General features: G+C 38.7%; 1 protein-coding gene across 12 annotated transcripts in view; it reads right to left on the bottom strand.

Moving 5' to 3' along the window:
* The window catches only part of LOC139474225 (CUGBP Elav-like family member 2), a 230,921-nt gene extending 213,189 nt beyond the window's left edge, over positions 1 to 17,732 (bottom strand). For 5 of the 12 annotated variants that reach the window (XM_071257136.1, XM_071257137.1, XM_071257140.1 and 2 more), the window contains exon 1: positions 17,129 to 17,731. In XM_071257136.1, coding sequence (XP_071113237.1) covers positions 17,129 to 17,211 — 83 coding nt within the window. In that variant the 5' untranslated portion in view covers positions 17,212 to 17,731. Of the gene's footprint in view, positions 1 to 17,128 lie in introns of all 12 variants that reach the window. The other 7 variants (XM_071257131.1, XM_071257134.1, XM_071257133.1 and 4 more) reach the window with 4 other exon arrangements.
* Between the last annotated feature and the right edge of the window lie 2,209 nt (positions 17,733 to 19,941).

Genomic DNA, 19,941 nt, shown 5'->3' with positions numbered 1-19,941 from the left:
CTCGTCATGTACTGGAGGTGTACAATTGCAGAGTACGATTGGCCTTGCGACGGCTTCAAATAAATCCTATTAATCAGCGGTTATCACATGTATTATATAACTGTTTATCCTGTGCCACCATTTTGCAAAACTTGCGCCATGAGGTTATCCACAACAGTAGAGTACTCTCTTCTAAAGTACCCTATCAATGAGGTGAGGCGTTCAAGACTATTGCACTCATATAGCGTCGTACATGCATGTGTGTGTGTGTGTGTGTGTGTGTGTGTGTGTGTGTGTGATTATGTGGCTGCTTGCACATAATGCCGTTTATATAGCTCGCACACTGAGATACCATGCAGCAGTTTAACACGAATAACCCAGACACTGTATACTGACTCCGAGCCGACCAGTCTTGGTTTTATCCCCTTAATGTCGAGCGCCAGGCATGGTAACAACACGTACCATTTTTATCGTCTTTTAGTATGTTCGCGATCGAACCCCCGATCTTTCGCCTACCGAGCAGACGTTCTACCACTAACGACCTACTCCAGTGGACCTACTCCAGCCGGATTCTCCATGGGGTAAAAACGTTTAGAAATCGGTTATCAGATGTGTTCACATGAAAGAGAACGTGACTTTGTTCATTTCAACTATTGCAAGACTTACAACACTAAATGCATGCATATAGATAGGATACAATATGTGAACAAGGCTGATTTCAGATTTTTTTTCAAACGTCTTTTCCAATATTTAAACATGACCATATCTTTGACCTAAGGGGGCGGTCGGGTAGCCGAGTCGTTCGCTCGTCACGCCGAAAACCAGTGCTCGATTCCCGACATGGGTACAATGGGTGAAGCCCTCTTTGGGTGTGCCCCGCCGTGATATTGCTGGATTATTGCTAAAGTAAAACTCACTCGCTCACTTTGAACCAAGCTGATCTTCATAGGATGAGTGAGTTGGGTTTAACGCCGCTTTTAAAATTATTCTAGTTATACACAGATTTTCATAGGATATGTAGCTTAAAGATAGTACAAACATATGATAAATAATTCATTTTGGAACACGGGTATACTCAATCTTTCGATTTAGCATTTAGCAAAATTAGCATTACTTATGTATGTGATCCTATTAGAAATCCGAAACTTGTAGGTGCTAAAAGATAAAAAAAGCTAGATGTTAGCCATTGGAATATGTTTTCATACTCAATTATATTATTTCCAGGGAGCCCTCATCCTACCTCATTCTTTGCCAAATGAGTGCGTTAATTAAAATAACACAAAGAGATCCATATTAGAAAGTCTATAGAATGTCAGCCTGGAAAGCGAAATTTCTTTAACAGTAACGTGACATTAAACGAAATTATTGTGTCCTCAGAAAGCATTAACACCTGCCCTTCAGAGTACAATTTCATTATTCCATCAATGAACATAGCATACGCAGAGGCAAGAATGGGTGAGTTACTGTGAACACTTAACCTTAAGAGGAAGTCCTATAGGGTTAAAAAGAGCATAATGCGTGCTGCCAATGACGGACTAAGTGCTTCAAATGTTGGCTAAAATGGCGGTACTAACCCCTCTGTTTGACATTAACGATGTCACAGTCACACCTGGTTTCATTTACTCTTATGGTATTACATGAGCCAAACGAACCACACTCACTATAATACAATATTTTATGTCACACTAACAGACTACCAAGGTATCTCATGCAAGGTGTATGCAATGCTAGCGCAGCAGCCTCCTCCCCAACACCTGGTTTGAATTGGACCTGAGCTAAATGAGCACTTAGTGAGAATACGTTCCTGGCCCCGCGTTGCCCCATTGGGACACGGGTCGATAAATGTCTGGTGAAGTTAGTCATGCAGATGAGGCTGTGTGGAGAGTACTGGTAAGAAGAACAGTATGGTTCCTGACTCCTGCTTGTCCTGGTAAATTAACCCTGCTTGATGTAACTGTTGGCATTTATAACCATATTATTTCATCTAACTCGGGGCAGAGAGCTGTCAAAAACCAGTATTTACACTGAATTAAATACCAGCAGGAAAAAGAGATTACTATTTCTGATGCTGCTACCCATCATCAAAGGATAACTGGTGTGTTAAATGTAATTGTATCGTTCGATCAATATTTCTCAATTTATATTTTGTATAATGAGTACTATTTGTTTGCACGCGGGAGATTCAATAACAATGTAATAGATAGCACAATAGCTATAGTGTATGTTTGGTTTTATGTAACCATAATCCTTTACGTCATCTGAGCCTAATTACTCCTTTCACACTATTTGTTGGTCATCATAGTTCTTACATCGATCTTGTCTTCCTAACGCGCACTATTTGTTCACATAACACTAAACTTGATTACAACTTGATAAAGCACGCTATCCACGTTTCTTGACCCAAGGAAGAAATAATATTCATATAGGTTTAGAGTTATTGATTGTTCGAGCTGAAAACCAAGTCCTAACCAGGGTTGTTATGACTCACAAGATGCAGGGACTCTACGCGCTTATTCAGAATTATGACTGTTTCTTAAAAGGTTACTAGGAAAACACGCCCCGTAAGAGCGCTGATTTCAATTACAATATCATCAAAGTTCATCGATTGAACTACTTCCTTAGCGGTAAGCCTTGTCGCTGAGCCTTGAGGCTAAACTATAAACGTCTTTGCCTTAACACAAGGACTTACAGAAATGCTTTTCAACTTAATTAATCTTTCTGTCTCACATTTACGATCATGCGTTGACGTCTCGCATAGAAACATGCATGTATATCCTTTATCGCCTTCATTTGCTTTTATCGATGCATGTTTGTTGGTTTATCATAAAATATATTAAGAATTTTATGTATCTTCATCAAAAGTGGCATCGTGTGTGTAATACGTTCTTTCGTGCAGGACAAGTTATTCCCAACGATGAATGCTTCAATATTGGCAGATATTGCCAGCACAGCGTTACATGTATATGTATGGTAGGATGATTATATAGCCTACTGGTGAAGATAACAGATATTGCAAGGACAGCATTACATGTGTATGCATGATAGGATGATTACATGGCCTACTGGTTAAGATGACATATATTGCCAGCACAGCATTACATGTATATGTATGGTAGGAAGATTATATAGCCTACTGGTGAAGATAACAGATATTGCAAGGACAGCATTACATGTGTATGCATGGTAGGAATACATACAATGTAACCTACTGGTGAAGATAACAGATATTGTCACCACAGAATTAGGATATAAGATTATTCCCTCCGCGGAAACGATGACGTTACTTAATAATGCAGTGACGGCATACACGTTTAATTCAGAAATGCGCCAGACTCGATGATACAATTATGACATTTGACCCGAAGACTTTGACATATTCAATTAATAATCAAAAGAACCATGAGACATTGTATTCCTTGTCCTTGCAATTGCATGTGTCCCCGCGGTGATCCGGGTTCGAATTGATCTACAGCAACTCCTGCTTGTTAGATGTGACTTACGGGATCTGGCTTGATGACTCGACTGATGCATTTAATCGCATTCCAATTGCGTAGATCGATGCTCGTGATGTCAATCAGTGGATTGTGTGGTCCAGATGCGATTATTTACAGACCGCCGCCATATAGCTGAACTATTGCTGTATATGGCATTAAACAACAAACAAACACAAACAAACAATTACATATGTATGCAGTAGCAGTAACTGTTATTTCATCCCATCTTTGGATTATGTATTTTGGAAATCTATCCAGCTGTGCTTACAAAAAGTCTCATGTGAGACTATTGCCAGTTATTATTGCAACGTGCGCGATTTTAAAATGTCAGATGAGGATCTCCCATTCTTTCCAGTGGTATTTAATGACGCTATACGATACGACACATCAGTCTGGTATATGAGCTGATATTGATGTAAAGCAGTAAGACGACATCTTATGTCAGCATTGATATATGTCAAACTGGAACGGCTTCACGTGACGGAAACTAGGGAACCGTATAATCTGGAAAATGTATCATGTGGTATCAGACTTAAGAGACACTGAGATTAGTTGAGAGATGTCTTTTCCACAGCCAGTGTAGTCGCTGACTGTGCGCAACTTAAAACCAGCTGCCGTGGTTTGTTGGAAGAATCACGTTTCTCTTTCTCTCCGAATTCATATCACGGATGCTAGCTAAGCGCAAGAACTATCGTAACATGTAATATATCTGAAGTTCTGTTCGTCAAACACGTTAGGGTTAATTTACATAAAATGTAAATCATAAGGATGCAAATTATCAAAGCATGTTAATGTTTCCTAACGACCATGTTGTGATTAAACAATTTATGTTCAAACAGGGATGTGCCTAATAGTTAGAGTGTTCGCTTTAATCTTATGTTTCATCTCACATCAAGTGATTTTCAGATTCAAAATGCAGTTTAAGACATTTATATTTGTTTGTACAAAAATTCTAATATCTCCGGACAATGGTGTGCATTCCAAGGCAATGTTAATAATAGTTTCTGTAGCGTTAATGTGGTTTTCATTTCTCCTGATTCAAATACATTAGTTCATCTTCCTCGGCACATGTCTGATTATGAAAGGACAATATCAATTTCCCGTTCTATCTATCATTCTGTCTAGGGAAATGGGACAAAATGCATTTCTAATTGGAACCGATTATGCAAAGAGCAGATGGTTTGCTTCAGGGTCAATGCAAGAGATAAATCTATTGAGATACAACCAAATGCAAGAAGGGCGTCTGGAGTGGAGACGATTCGTCTTAGTGGACAGCATTAAGACCTCCAGACCGAAGGTTCTCCATCTTGTGGATATTTCCAGGAAACATTTATCGGATTGAAATTCCTAAACGTGCAGACACTATAGAATATTGAGTTTCCCGATGCCTTGTCAGAGGCTTAAAAAAGGATATGCTAAGTATGGATGCTGAAGGGGTTCCCACACACGCTACAGTTTGTCAAGTGGGAGCTCATCCAATTCTGGAAGTGTCACTGCACAGAGGAGTTTCTAATGAAAAATGCAAATAACGACATTATTTGCTTCTTGAATGTGCATAAATATAGTATGTAAGTTTTACTTGAAGGCGATTTAATATGTCTTATCTCGTCCATCACAAGAGATATTTTTGAACTTTTTCCTCTAGAAAATTGGCGTTCTGTCAATTGTTTCCTGCATAGGACTACATCATTTTAAAAGCAAACAATTTTATAGCATGCTATGTCATTTCTAATATGCGCCAGACAGTAAAAGGTAAATTTGTTCCAAAGCTTCCTTAGAATTGAGGATTTTTGACGTTTGCAAAGAGTAGTATACTATGTTAAATTTATATATTGTATTCGATATTTAGCACATGGGTGTTGATAATATTTTACACTTAACCTGACAGTGAAATACAGAATACTGTCCCGCGTTTAACATTGTTTATTGCTGTTATAGGGTCATAAATATAAGAAACATTTTCAAATTTGTTCATACTGAAGCATAACGTTGTAAGTAGTAGGTATTAATGCCACGGTGGTTTCCGGTGGCAGATACTGCAGATAGGTTCACTGGTACGATCATCATTGTAAACGTTAGGAACAAAAGAAATGGTTGTCATTAGGGAATGAGTTGGGTTTTACGAAGGTTTAAACAGTATTCCAGTTATCGTGAGGCGCGTCAGCATAGTGTGAATGGAATGCCCAAAGAGACATACAGGTAGTTAGAGGATTGAGAAAATATCATTACTTAGCAAAACAAGTGGGTGTTTAGCCAAGCTATTTCGTACCTTTAGCCAAATAACCTCCATAACGACATCGTGTGTTTTCATCTCACCCTATATTTGTCGTTTGAGTTATATTATTTTAAAGTTTAATTCTTATAATTATCATCGATTCTTTAATGATTTATTTCTTGTCTGATACAACAATATATATTTTAACTCTGTAAGTCTTTCTCCGACAAGTAATAAGTACGTCTAAACATATACAGGTTCCGTGATGCTTCAAAGACTTCGCAAATGCACGGATTCTTAATCTGACTAATAAATGAACCTGGCAAGTAGATAGTCTAAACATAGATAACAATTATCCTTACAATGATTGTTATCGAACGTTTTTACTCCGTGAAAGAACGTTTCTTCTTAAAACGCGCTTGGCATGTAAGTGGGATTCCTGTCCGTTGGAGCCAATTAGCTACGTCACTGTGATGTGGGAACATACACGTTTCTCTCTTCAACATATGCTGACGAGAACTTGTAATCAGCGTGTATTATCAGCATTATAACCTGTCTTTGTAACCAACGACCTTGGAACAGACACCTAGCCAGTGTCTCTGTGTGCCAGGGCAATACCGCACATAACATCATGCAATCGGGAAGAGGCATGACACTAGGTTACAAAGCAACGTCAACCATGTTCGAGAACACACAACTGGCTTCCATTACTTTACCACTATGGAGCACTCACGATAGCTTGTTTTGTGTTCGCAAACATACCGGCCACAGAACGATAACTGTGTCATATTCTCCGGTCATACCCTTTGGAAAATCGGAATAGAAAAACGAGTGAAGAGATCATTTTCAATGTTTATATTGCACAGAATAGCATGTTATGTCACATTCTTATTTCGGGCAACTTTGAACACTTTGTTGGACCATGTGACACAATATTCTATATAAGTATATCACTGGCCGTATATGGTTTGAGTACACTACTGCCTAAAAGTTCATTCCCCTAACACGCGTTGAGAACGCGTGTAACACGCATGTGACACGGGTGCTCAACGGGTTGCACACGGGGTGAGCACCCGTTGGACACGGGTGTGCAACGGGTGTGCGTCGCGTGTGCAACCCGTTGCACACGCGTGTGCCACGCGTGTAACACGGGACCGGGTTCCAGTTGAAGTTGACAAATTTATCAAATGAATAGTGAGATAAAACAAAACAGTGAGATGTGAAATTTGAGTTGATGAGCGGCCATTGAGCTGTGCTCAACAGACCGTAAATACAAGGTCGGCCCATCTTATTAGTGTTCGGTTGCTAGACTTTTATGGCATGAACCATTCCACTAGGGTCCAGTCTAGCCATTGTGGCTAGCCGACAGTAGAACAGTAGTGAATTTAGATGCGAGTTTATTGCTAGGGGAACCCCCGTGTTGACACGATTGTCGCGGGTTGGTAAATGTTCGCCATTAATAAAATGATTGTTTGTGGATTGCGAACATATTCATTTGCCCACACGAGTCATTCCATTTGATTGCAAATATAACGTTTTTCGTTCGCCAAATTTATGCTTTAGACAGTACAATTATGATATAGCCGTCACCACTACTAATGTCTCATTATTTCACGTAGGAAAATGTCCCATTTCCCCACACCCCACTTTCTGTGTTGTATTTTGAAAGAATAAATAAAAGAAGGTTTTGTGTGGGACACTTTTATACTAATTATAAGAGGATGTTGTAAATGAATATGAACAGCCATGCTGTCTGACAGTTGATAGAATATGAGATCTTCACAATCACCGGGTGTGACCATGTTGACAGAATCTCGTTAGGGTTTGTGATTTTTACATTTGCCCAATGACCATGGTGAGTATTGCTGGTGATACCAAACGTAACAGTTTATTATTAGAGGTTGTGAGTACCTATACCACGTAGATAGGATATCTTTAGGATTTTAATCCTTCTTTGAGAGGCATTTAGAAGTTGGAGTACTACGTTAGGAGAAGATTTATGGGTGACTTTAATCCTTTCTTTCTCTGTGGGTAATCCTTTCATGTTGATTGGAGGAAGTCACTCAACCAGGTCATGACAGGTCGTGAGTTTACTCACTAACTACTGTGAGCGTTTTTGGAATGACATCTTTTCTTGTATAAACATAGAAACGATGCTCACTCACTCACTGTTAATCTTCTGCAGTTTGCTGGCAAAGTGGGGATAAACCTCAGTGTCAAAGACGATCAAATTTAGTTCGAATCCTTGTTTATATGTGACATCTCCCTAATGGGGACATTTTCATAAACTTGGCAAGTGATGATGAATTTTAATATTAATATTATTATAGTTTATGAAATTGTTAATAAAACTTTAATAAAATTGTGCTTCACTCTCACGAAAAATATATTGTCTGTGAGTAAATTTATATGTCACGTTACATCGGCATTTTTCAGTGATATTGGGACTACATGAAACATGGCTGGTTTTACATTTCTGATACAGGTGCTTGACTGACTGAGTAGTTCATGATCAATAAGATATGTTTAAATCAGTCAAGTTTGCAACAATAGATGAGTAAGTTGATACATTTGGACCGCAGTTACCGATTACCAACTTAAGACATAGAGACAGGGAGGAGATATATAACCAAACCTATGATCCTGTTGAGACAGTTGACAGTTAGAACGTTGGATTAAATGACAGTAACTAATTTGAACATTCCCCAGTTATATCATAAAATACATCATAACTCATAACAGTCCGAGAGACAGCTTCCAGACTTATACTAGTATTGAAGGGACAATAGCTTTTGACAGTTTAAAAGTAAACTCACCTTAAGGTGCTTGGCAAGTCAAAACTTACCTCCCTGTATATGTTTTTTTAGGTTTGACAGCAACTATGCTTGTAGATTTCATAGATTGACATGATTGGTTAGCTAGATGTTATTACAATAAGCGAAAATGTCTTAAAAGTCCACAGTTTGTTTAAAAGTACAAAAAGTGTGTTATAGATCTATCAACGTTTTCTTTTATTGAACATAATATTTGCACTATATTGCTGTAAGCTGTAAATAATCTAGCCTCCCCATGTACGTAACTTACATATATTTATGTATGACCAGAACAGCAAATAAAGTTCTGGTAGATAGGTACCTCGGAGATTTAACGTGCGCTTTCCGACTTTAGCCTATCTCGCACACGGGGAAGCACTTATACTATTAGGGTAAAAAAGCGTAATGATTAAATATAGAAGTGCAAACACCCCCCACCCCCACCCCCCCCCCCCCCCCCCCCCCCCCCCCAAAAAAAATGTCCTGTCCCCCCTTCTTGTGCACCATGACGAAAGGGACTCCTTGTTTGGCGTAGAGATATTCCTTTGGGGTGTTGATCTGGTCAACCTTGAGATCCGGCCGGGGCTTGTAGTGGTTGATCGGAATGTCTGATTTTTCCACTAGTAAATAAAGTTCTTTGGTATGACCTCTTTTATCCCTGCTGACGTTATCCTAATGTTCAATTTCAGTCTGCCTCACCAAGCGTAAGAAAGTATTGTACATGATAAACCACACTGATGCAATTTTCTATATATATATTTGTAGATATGAAGCATTCTAGTTAATTGTGGATACACTGGGCAGACAGAATTGTGTTTATTTCTAGGCCATCCTGATCGTCGTTTACTACTATAAGGTGTATGGTTGGAGGCAAGATCAAAGGCGCCGCACAGCATTTATTAGATAACAGACGGGGTCGTCCGTTTCGCTTTGAACAACCACCCCACCTGTCTGTAGGAGTTATATAATCAGTGCGCAAATAACTGTGTCAAGTCCACTGCCGGGCTGATGCGGTATCAGTGTCAGCGATGAACATGAATGCCCAAATCATAGACCTGTAGCACTCACAAGTTGCTTAGCCAAAATATTTGAAAAGTGTATATTCAATTCTCTGATAACAGCAAATATAACCTTAGAAAAAGATTCAACATACAAACAATCAAATGTAGAACACAGACCTATGCTTATTGTCATTTCTTCTGGATATGATCAACCTGCGGAACCCTCTATCCGATGAAGTAACTAATGCTCGCTCATTAAAAGAAATCAAATCCTTAATTAATCGTTCTGATGCAATTATTAATAATTTTGACTTCAAATATTTTCATAGATCATGCCAAATTGTCCACTGTCGCCTTAGGCTCGGCTGCAGTGACTTAAACGCTGATAAGTTTAGACGACATGTATCAGACATACCAGACTGTACTTGTGGATATCACCTTGAAGATGCAATTCACTTTTTCTATAACTGTTAAAAATACGATAATATCAGACACACTGTGTATTTCTACACACATGGGTATGGTCTAAACATGATATTACATGGCAGTAGTTAAGCAGTTCTACAAACATGACTCTTCTTAAATCAGTTCATGACATCATTGTCAAAAGCAAAAGGTTTGAGTAGCTTAATTTTATGCATGTAGTAAAGGAAAACTGCATTACCTTATTTCACAGACACCACTTGCTTCAGTGTACTGGCTTCGTGTATTTCATTTGTGCATTTTGTATGTTTATGTTCATCACTCTCTTATATATATATATCCAGCTGTTGTTAAGTTGTTACCTGGAGAGGTATTACATAAGCAAGTTTTGCTTGTTTACCGATCCAGATTTCTTTTGAAATAAAAATACGTTTAAGCCAACACAGCTAACCCTAAAACACATGATTGTAAACTATTCAAAAAGGAGCACTAATCTCTGGCTTCTTCTCGGGTGTCGAACTCAAACTCAAACTCATTTATTCTTAGAATAACATGACATACAATTATCTACAATTTTTATTATGTACAATTTAACAAAAATAATAAAAATAGGATACGTGGATACTAATACAATTTACCAATTGTATTGTACACATTGTTAAGGAATTTAGATAGGCCTTTTAGATTTCTTACACTGTTAGTGGTCATAATTTTCTTAAATGTTTGGAAACTTAAGATATTGCTTATTTAAGAGTTCATATCGCCGTTGGTGTAAAGCTTCACATCGGAATGAATAATGCAATTCATCTCCCACAGCGATAGAATCACAGCGTGGACACTGGCTGTCTTCCCTGGGAATGTTCAGCCATCGACCAGTTTCAACTGGTAATCCTTGGTTAGAAAGTTCTGAATTTTAGTATTGGGAGAAATATTGATTTTAAGAGCAGTAGATATTTCGCAAATGAAGGTTGATTCTTCAGGTAATACGACCTTTGGATTTCCGCTTGGGCTTACTAGCTGCCGTGAGTCAATTTGCTCGTTAACGCAACCGAGCGTGACAAGAGACTGGGCTACCAGTCTGCAAGGACAGCTAAATAAACTTACGCATTTTTGAAAACTGATTGGTTACCCGTGATCTATGAAGATTTCAACAAAGGGCGCATGGTAATTAATTTCTTCAGCCTAAACAAACAGACAAATAACGGCGAAAGCTCATCGGATGTCGTTATTTGGAAATACCCCTGATTGTTACAGTTTGATAATAAAAAAAGTATCCCTGAGTGAAAGCATTTGCGGATTTCGGATTGCGTGGATGATACAATTACTACTCCCTTGTTGTCATCCACATTTTCTGGTATAACCCTACACTTCTGTATTTGTCGTAATTCACATGCTGCTCAGTTAATGAATTTATATTATGTATACTCAGTTGTAGCACAACTCAGATTACCGGATAAAGGTTCAAATTTGGTCTTTCTTGTACCTGGGGTAATTATTTAATCTAAATCCAGGTTTGAAGTGAGGTGGAATGTGAATTATGCACGTGGCAGCCCAGCAAGAGATGTATGATCAGTTGATTTACTTTTGTTGTAAATCAACTGATCATTCCCAGACATCAAAGGATCAACAGGAAATACGTTGATTGATTAATTACTGTTATCTTGCACAGTGGATATGTCAAAAGTAAGTGTTTACATGTGAAGGTAGGGTTACTAAACCTAGGGAATACACTCATATCATGGCGTGAAGTACAGATGTAAAAACAACATACTTTGTTCAAAGGGTAACCGATAATACACTGACTGGTTGTTCATTGTTATCTAACTCAATGTATGTTTTTAAGAACCGTGGACATTATAAAAATAGTTGTCACGTGGGCTTTCTCAGCTAACTTGGCACCTATGTGAAACAATTGAAACAAACTAAGTGATCAGTTAAGAAACAGACACGGGTTATAATATTCGATACATTTAAATAACGTTTAAAAACGATATATTTTAATATTTTAATATATTTCATACATATTCCAAATATTGTTTCCAAATAATTATTATTAAAGTATTTGATTCTCACATAGACATTTGACATCGAATAAGTATTTTTGTACAGCTGCAGACGCAATGGATATTGTTCCTTTATGGTGATATTCCCGGATACATTATAACTTTGGTAGGTTGTAATAATGATATTTGCATTTTGTTTTCATTCATTCGCTGCAGCTTTGAACAGAATCATTCTTGTTCCTTTCCGTTTGGTTGGGAAGTTTTTCGATGCGCGATAGACGTTGTTTTCACAAGTATTTTCTTTTGTAAGCGTGTATATGTTACAGTCAATGTGTAAAATATGATTCACTCAGGCAATTTATTAAATATCTAAATATTTCAGTCATTTTACAAATTGACTGAATAATCCATTCATTTATTTAACCGACTGACTAAAAATGATAAAGACGACCAAAAGAGCTTAAACACATCACAATATATTAATTATGCTAAGAAAAGAAGCCAAACAATACAGAACTGTACTTGGTGATGATATTAAACATAAACAAATATTTGGAATTCGTTATCATATTAATAAAGATGGACATATTTTTCAGTTAATTTGTAAAATAAACTGAATATTTAGGCGTTTAATACATTTCCTTAGTGAAATCTGTTTACATTTTGAATGTAAACATATACACACGGTAAAATAAGCAATGTGCAGATGAAATATATACTTTGTGTTGCAAGTCAAAATAGTGTACACGATGATCGCACAATTACCAAGCAAGTGACTTATCAAAACTGCATCACCATTACCGATGCTCCCCACAAATATACCTACATTTCAAAAACTGTATTTCATTTTTGTTGATCAGTGTGACCATATGTCCTTCTACTTTCAATAAAAATGCGCTTACGAATGGCGAGCACAGGTCGCGAACAAGTCTAGATTTCTGCTATATCATCCGGGTACTCACTGAGAAAATACAGTAATGCACAGGTAACAACTACTCCCGCGGAATTGCTTTAGATCAGTGCTCTTTTGTACGTTGAAATACTATATATTGTGAATGCCAAAATGATGTATCAAGGATCAAGTAGAAGATACATTGACCGTTGCACTGGGAGTTTATTCAACAGACCGTGAAAATAACACTGCTGTATCTTATTATTTATTTTAGATGACGCAGTCAAAGCTCACTTCTCCTGGCGGCCATTATCGAACGGCCAGCTAAAACACAACCCCGCGCTTACGTTTACAGGTCTCTTCCTGTAGTACGGTAATTAGTATTCTCTCCCTCAAGTGTATCCTCAATGATATAACCCACCCTCATTAATTACATGCTGCTCTTTTCCAGCCTCACGGCTATGGAGCTGTGATAAAGAGTCCAAGTCATCATAAAGTAATTAGGGTCCAATAAAAACAATGCGCCGCCAAACCTCATACATATTATCACTGAAAGTCGTACTACAGACGGTTAATGTCAAATCACAATAAAAGCATTTCAATTGCAATAACATGTTCCAGGACCATGTATTCTCTTAACACCATCGGATTTAGAAGCAATGGTCGTATAAAACAAAACACATCTATTTGATCACAACAGTATTCATGTTATTCCCACAAAATCACATAAAGAAAGGAGACATTAGGAAATACATGTGCATTATCATTTTTCGTCAGGATAACAAAATTTTCTCTCCTTGTTACCACCTCCAGGTTCAGCTTAAGACGGGTCCTCCTTTGGTCAAAAGTTTGTTCCCCCTCTAATGAGTGTGTCACGCGTTGCACACGAGTGGCGGACGGGGTGCACACCCGTGTGCAACGCGTTGCACACGGGTATCACACGCGTGACCAACCCGATGCACACTGGTTGCGTAACGCGTTGCCCATGCGTGTAAGGGGAATGAACTTCTAGGCAGTAGTGTATGTGTGTTCGCATTCTAACATCGCGAAGCATTTTATCAAACCTTTAAACCTTTTAAAGAAATATGATAGCATGAACAGTCACACACGAAAGAGCTGCACATGTCAATGTGACAGGGAAAATACCATTTTTAACACAAAATTGGGAAGTAAATTCAAAAGTCAATGTTTCTCAAAGACAACCTGCGGTAAAAGCTAGGGTAAATCTTTCAACTGGTAACGCATGAGCGCGATTCTTGCTCTATGAAATGGAAATAAATATGATATTTCTTTTGCCACAAGGCTATCTGGTATCAGCACCGCGCATGGCCTACAATAGAAATCCCGGAAATAGCCTCATCGCATATCCTGGTACCATGATAAAAAAGCTGAAATTGTATATGGCACCTTTTCATGTTAAACTCGTTAATGATCACGAGACAAACCTATCCTATAAAAGAGGTCGTTTCCTTTATCTTGTTGGCTGTCCAATCAAAGATATGCCTACCATACATATTGCTTTCTTGCTTATACAAGAAATAAACTCGAATAGATTTAATATATATTTAATCACGATATACGACATTCTTGTAATTCTTGTTATCTCTCAGATGTTTTTTTTTTTATGTGGACATTTTTTTATGAAATTGATACCTGAGATTCAGCGCTAGGATGCTTTATAATTATCATCTCCGATCTCCCTAAATGCCAGCATAGGCTGGATTCTATAAAAACGTGGACGTTTTTAAATGCGTGGAAAGAAATTCGCTAAAAAACAAACACAACATGTTAAAAGTACAGAAACAGAACTTCCGGCAAGATCTAAGGAGGTGTTCACACGAAATACAGCAATATGATTCATAATATTTCGATTTATAATGTCATGTCATCTGATGTGGTCGTTATGCAGCGTTAAAATACTCTGCTCACGTGCTCAAATTTAACAAATTGCAGAAATTACAATGAAGGCAAAGTTATTCATCTGTAATCAAAAGATATTTAAATATTGGTTGCAATTACATCCTTCCTTGATTAGGCTAACCTAATGGTAAATCCGCCATGATGACGCCTGCGTTATTTATGTCCTGAGCTGTCAAGGAATAAATCTGCACTGGTGTGCCCCTTTGGGGGATAAATTAGATTAATTAGTGCGGGGGCATTTGGGCCGTGGTTGGATTCTGATCAAAGACTTTTCTTGTACACATGACCAGTGATTTAGTAATTTGTATTCTAAAATTACGACAAAAATGACGTACCGCGGAGGAGGCATATGGGTAATCAGAAATGTGATAATAAAATGACAATGACAAATCTATAACATCCTAATAATCTGTCCCAGATTTAATCTGGTTTAATCACCGAGAGTATGACCTGTTGCAAAAAAGAGCGCATTAATAACATATTTACCATATACATAATATTTTATATTATTCGGGCTATTAATCATCCTGCATCTGTTATGATATTCTATTAATATCATTTTCAACCGTATTGATTGTTAAGTCAGAATGTGCCTAAAGAGGCATGTATCATTTTACAAGTAAGCAACAGCTCAGTTGACACTGGCGTCGTCGCGTAAGAAGGTCTTATTTACATAAAGGTCAGGTAGAAGTACTAAGCCCTACTCGTCAGAATGAGAATGCACATAAAACCATCTGGCCAACACGAAGATAACCACCTGTTGCTAACGAGCCTCAACGGTAGCAGTTTTACCTGTGCAAAGTACATCTGTAATGCATTGCATTGACATTGCTCAGTCTCCATGTCGTGGTGTGGGAAAGTATGACCATATGTCAGTTAAGAATGTAGCGATTTATCAAGGAACAAAGGCGTATATGTTCTATTCTTATCTACATACGGAAAAAAGGGATGATGAACAGTTATGAAACACAGCTGTCGGAGATATATTATAAGTATTATATCACTTTCACAGGTAAAGCCTTCCCTTCAGTGGCACGCACAGACGGTTAGCGCCGTCTTGTCTTACATGCCATGAATTATTGAAGGCCACAATGTATGTAAAATGAGTTTTTATTCCTATTAAAAATATTATACATTAAATTGTAAGAAACACTCCTACACATTGATCCACCTATAGCACATAAATATATACTGAACAAAAAATGTAAGGAGTCATGACTATTATCGGAGATATTTTATTATAATTTTTTATTATATTTTATGGGTTCTCAAACTTCACTAAAAAGGAATATCCCCCAAAATATTCATGACCCCTAACTTTTTTATTCAGAATATATGAATATATCATACAATAAAGGTATTTCTTTGTATTTTTCTTTCTGTTGCTGATTATGGAATGTTGCTTATCTTACTTGCCTAATTTTACTCTTTCTTTTAACTAAATGTATGTATTCCACACTCATGGTGCCCGACTACACGTCAATGTGAATCATGATGAAATATACCAAGATAAAAGCTTCTTAAACCACATAATGGATCAACAATGTCTAAGTATTAACAAAGTTAATGCGGTGAGCCTCGCCAGTTTTCGTATATATCATTCAAACCTGGTTTAAAATCAATATTTACCTTGTCATTTAATACCTTCTGTGACAAGAGTTTAGGATTCCCGGAGGCTATGGACGGTGGATTTGCCGCTGTAATCTTAGATGTTATCAAATATTTATCTTCTTGTCTATAAACAAGTAAATGTAATCTAAGTTATCACTTCATTTCACTAACACTGGACGTCTTACGACAAAACTTAAGAGGTGTATTTTGAGACGCATGCTGCTATGAACCTGCAATAGCTATAGGGTATTTCAGTCCATCTTCCTGATGTAAACATTGCTGCCTACCACGTGTTCTGTACAGCACTGACGTCTCTGGTTGTTATATTAGTGTGATAATAAGTGGCATTGAGAGTCTTGAAAATGGACCCCGAGGCTTCCAATACAATAGATATGCCTGCCCATGTGTCATCTAGTCATAAAGTAAGACTTTGTGTGTGTTAATTACATATAGTATTACAATATCATATGAAGTAACGTGATACATGATTGCATAAAAATCATTTGCTGACATCAGCTGATATCACGAGTTAGAGATAAATGGAACCTACAGACAAACATCGACAAATGACATTCATGTAATCTCATTCATTTAGTTAACAATAACGTGGCTTTACTTCGTTCATTCTTCCTAGGAAGAACTCGAGGCATAACGGATAGGGCCGCCGAAGGCTGGTAAAAACCTGGTCGATACACCATTCACTGAACAGCGAAAACCGTACATATACGACGGACAACTGTCACAATGTATCGACAGATAAAAATAAAGAATGCCTACCGTTGGAGCTTGCACAGATCTTTGAGCAAAGCTTGTATTGCTAATACCGCTCCCTTAGGTTTGCTCCTGTCGCCTCGACGCATACTCCAATCCGCAGAATAGGAACAACTTTCGTATTCCAGTAGTGCTTAAAGCGACTGCCTGACTTCACGTGTGTACGATACAAGTCCGTGTTCAGCGTGGCTGAGGCAACAGCGGTGGTTGTGTCCGTCCGTCCCGCTAGTCAAGCGAGGAGGCGATGAGGCGAGCGGTGGAAATAGGTCACAAGCCGACGGTCTTGCTACCCGTCAATTACTTCACTCCAACTCGGCACGAGTTGCTGTGTCAGTCTGGATGTGTCAGACCTTGCTACAAACTTGTCTAATTGCCAATCAGGACATTGCTCAGGTTCGATCTCGGCTGAAGCGATAGCTAACAGAGTCGAGTTGCTACGGAGTTGGGAGGCAATTTCCGCGTCGCTGGCCTATTCTTGTATTTATCATGTTTATGTATGGAGATGATTATCCAAGTGTTCCCAAAATATAACCGAGTGTGTCGGGTCTCCTTTTAAATGACCAGTCAGTGACCCACGACTGCCGCCTTGTGTGCAACCATCATATCTCGGGAGCGTGTTATCAATGGGCGGGATTTACATCACGCGAACAGTACCACAGTGTACCATCTTTGATATGACCGCGGTCTCTTTGCAGCCACTAAGTGGACACATCCGGAAATGGATTCCAAGTTTTCGGGGTATGAATAATACTGGATATGAGCCTCCTGAACAAGATTTATCGACAAACAGCTATCGACAGCGGCGCTAGGAGCATGTTGTCTCGGCCGATAAAAATCCTCAATCACAGGTCACTCTATCATATTTCAGGGACTGTGATGGGTTCTAATTGTCCGGAGGAGTCCCCGTAGTTTAAGGTGAAGGCACTTGAAACAGCTAGTCAGTGGTGAGAACTAACACGCAGACACGACCGTCTTGTGGGGCCCTGTATTCTCGTGGCAGTTGGGGGACACAGGAGCCATAAAGTACGATAGATCGTGGCAGTCAAAGAGCTGCAGTTCCCTAGGGGTACCGATGTAGTATGCTGCTGACATTGCCCTTGTCAACTTCTGACGGCCAGGCTGATTTGATCTACGTACATATTGCTGCTATTCACTCTTGATGTTCCTCATCTCTAAACAATATTTTTACATAGGATGACGCTCTTTTTATATGATGTTATGGTCAGCAAAATCATTCAGTATTTTCCTCACAGCTGTAGACTATCACCTTTATCATGATAATGTAATTATAAGTATATGCAGTTACTTGCAAACTTAGACGATAGTGTACGCCCAGATACACTTATGGCCAGTTACACCACTTATGGATAATGGAAATTTGACCATCTCGAACACCTGTGGACATACCATGCGGGGACTTTGACAGTTATGTTTAATTTTGTTTGTTTGTTGTTTAACGCCGCATTCAGAAATATTTCAGCTATGACGGCGGTCTGAAATAATCGAGTCTGGAAAAGACAATCCAGTGATTGATGTCATGAGCATCGATATTCGCAATCGGGTATACGATGACATGCATCAACCAAGTCAGCGAGCCTGACCAACCGATCCTGTTAATCTCCTCTTACGACAAGCAAGGTCGCCTTTTACGGCAAGCATGGGTTGCTGAAGACCTTTTCGAACCCGGATCTTCACGTTATTTTTACGGCTATGATTCCGCTTGACGCCGGTAATATATTAAAGACAATAAGATTTTGTGTTACGTCTGAGTGAGTTGGGGTCAACTCCACTTTGAACAGTATTCCAGTTATATCACGGGGTTGAGTTTAATGTGGGAGGCAGACCCGAAGTGATGCAGGTCTTAGACGTTTTCCATTTTGGTGCAACACACGAGCACGGGTATGGTGTTTACACACCTAGAAACATAATCGGGGCTAACTGGGATTCGAACCCACAATCCTAAGTTTCTGGCGTGCCCTAGAGACGCCACTCTGCACAACGAATTGCGGTGCTTTCGACGACTGGGCCACCCGTGCCCCGTTTGTGTGATGGTATTTTACAGGCACATAATTGACTCACACAATACAGTTGGGTTTCGGCCACTTTGAAGAGTATCTTGTTATGTCACGGCGTCTAAACAAGAGCCTTTGATACGAAAGGCATTGGTGATACCAATACCGGTATTGTGCTAACTATAGTGCTAGCTGGGATTCGAACCCACGATCAGCAAATCCTGGTACGAATGAGGGAGTCACATCTCCATGGTGAAATTAAAACAAATACTTAATCAAAAATTCATTCTAATTTCAACAACAAGCACCTCATGCGTTTCTCATGAACCTTTATCCTTGTTTTCTCAGGACATTTTTTATGTCGAAGATATTATTCATTCGGAAAGCGTTTATTTTTTTTAATATAGAATAGGAAAAAAGAATATCAAATGTACTTTACTAACATACCCACTGCACCGACACGGCACGCACGAACATGCACACAAGCGGCGCACTATCGCACCTACAGGGCAACAACAAGTACCATCTTTAAACGTCTTTTGGTATGATTTTTTCGTTTGTTGTTTAACGCCACACTCAGCACTATTCCAGCTATAATCGAGTCTGAACCAGACAATCCAGTGATTGACATCATGAGTAGAGATCCGGGTAATTGTGATACAAGGAGCCTGACCACCCATCGTCGCTTACGACAAGCATAGGCACCTTTTTCGGCAAGCATGGCTTGCTGAAGACCTTTCTATCCCGGATCTTCACGGGTCGAAATTGAATGACTACTGCATAGATCTATGACTAATCGTGCCATTT

This window comes from Haliotis cracherodii, unplaced genomic scaffold, assembly GCF_022045235.1.
Source record: "Haliotis cracherodii isolate W230 unplaced genomic scaffold, xgHalCrac1.p SCAF_3, whole genome shotgun sequence".
Classification (NCBI taxonomy): Eukaryota; Metazoa; Mollusca; class Gastropoda; order Lepetellida; family Haliotidae; genus Haliotis; species Haliotis cracherodii.
The sequence above is the reverse complement of the archived record's forward strand: the minus strand, read 5'-3'. Positions and strand labels throughout refer to the sequence as shown.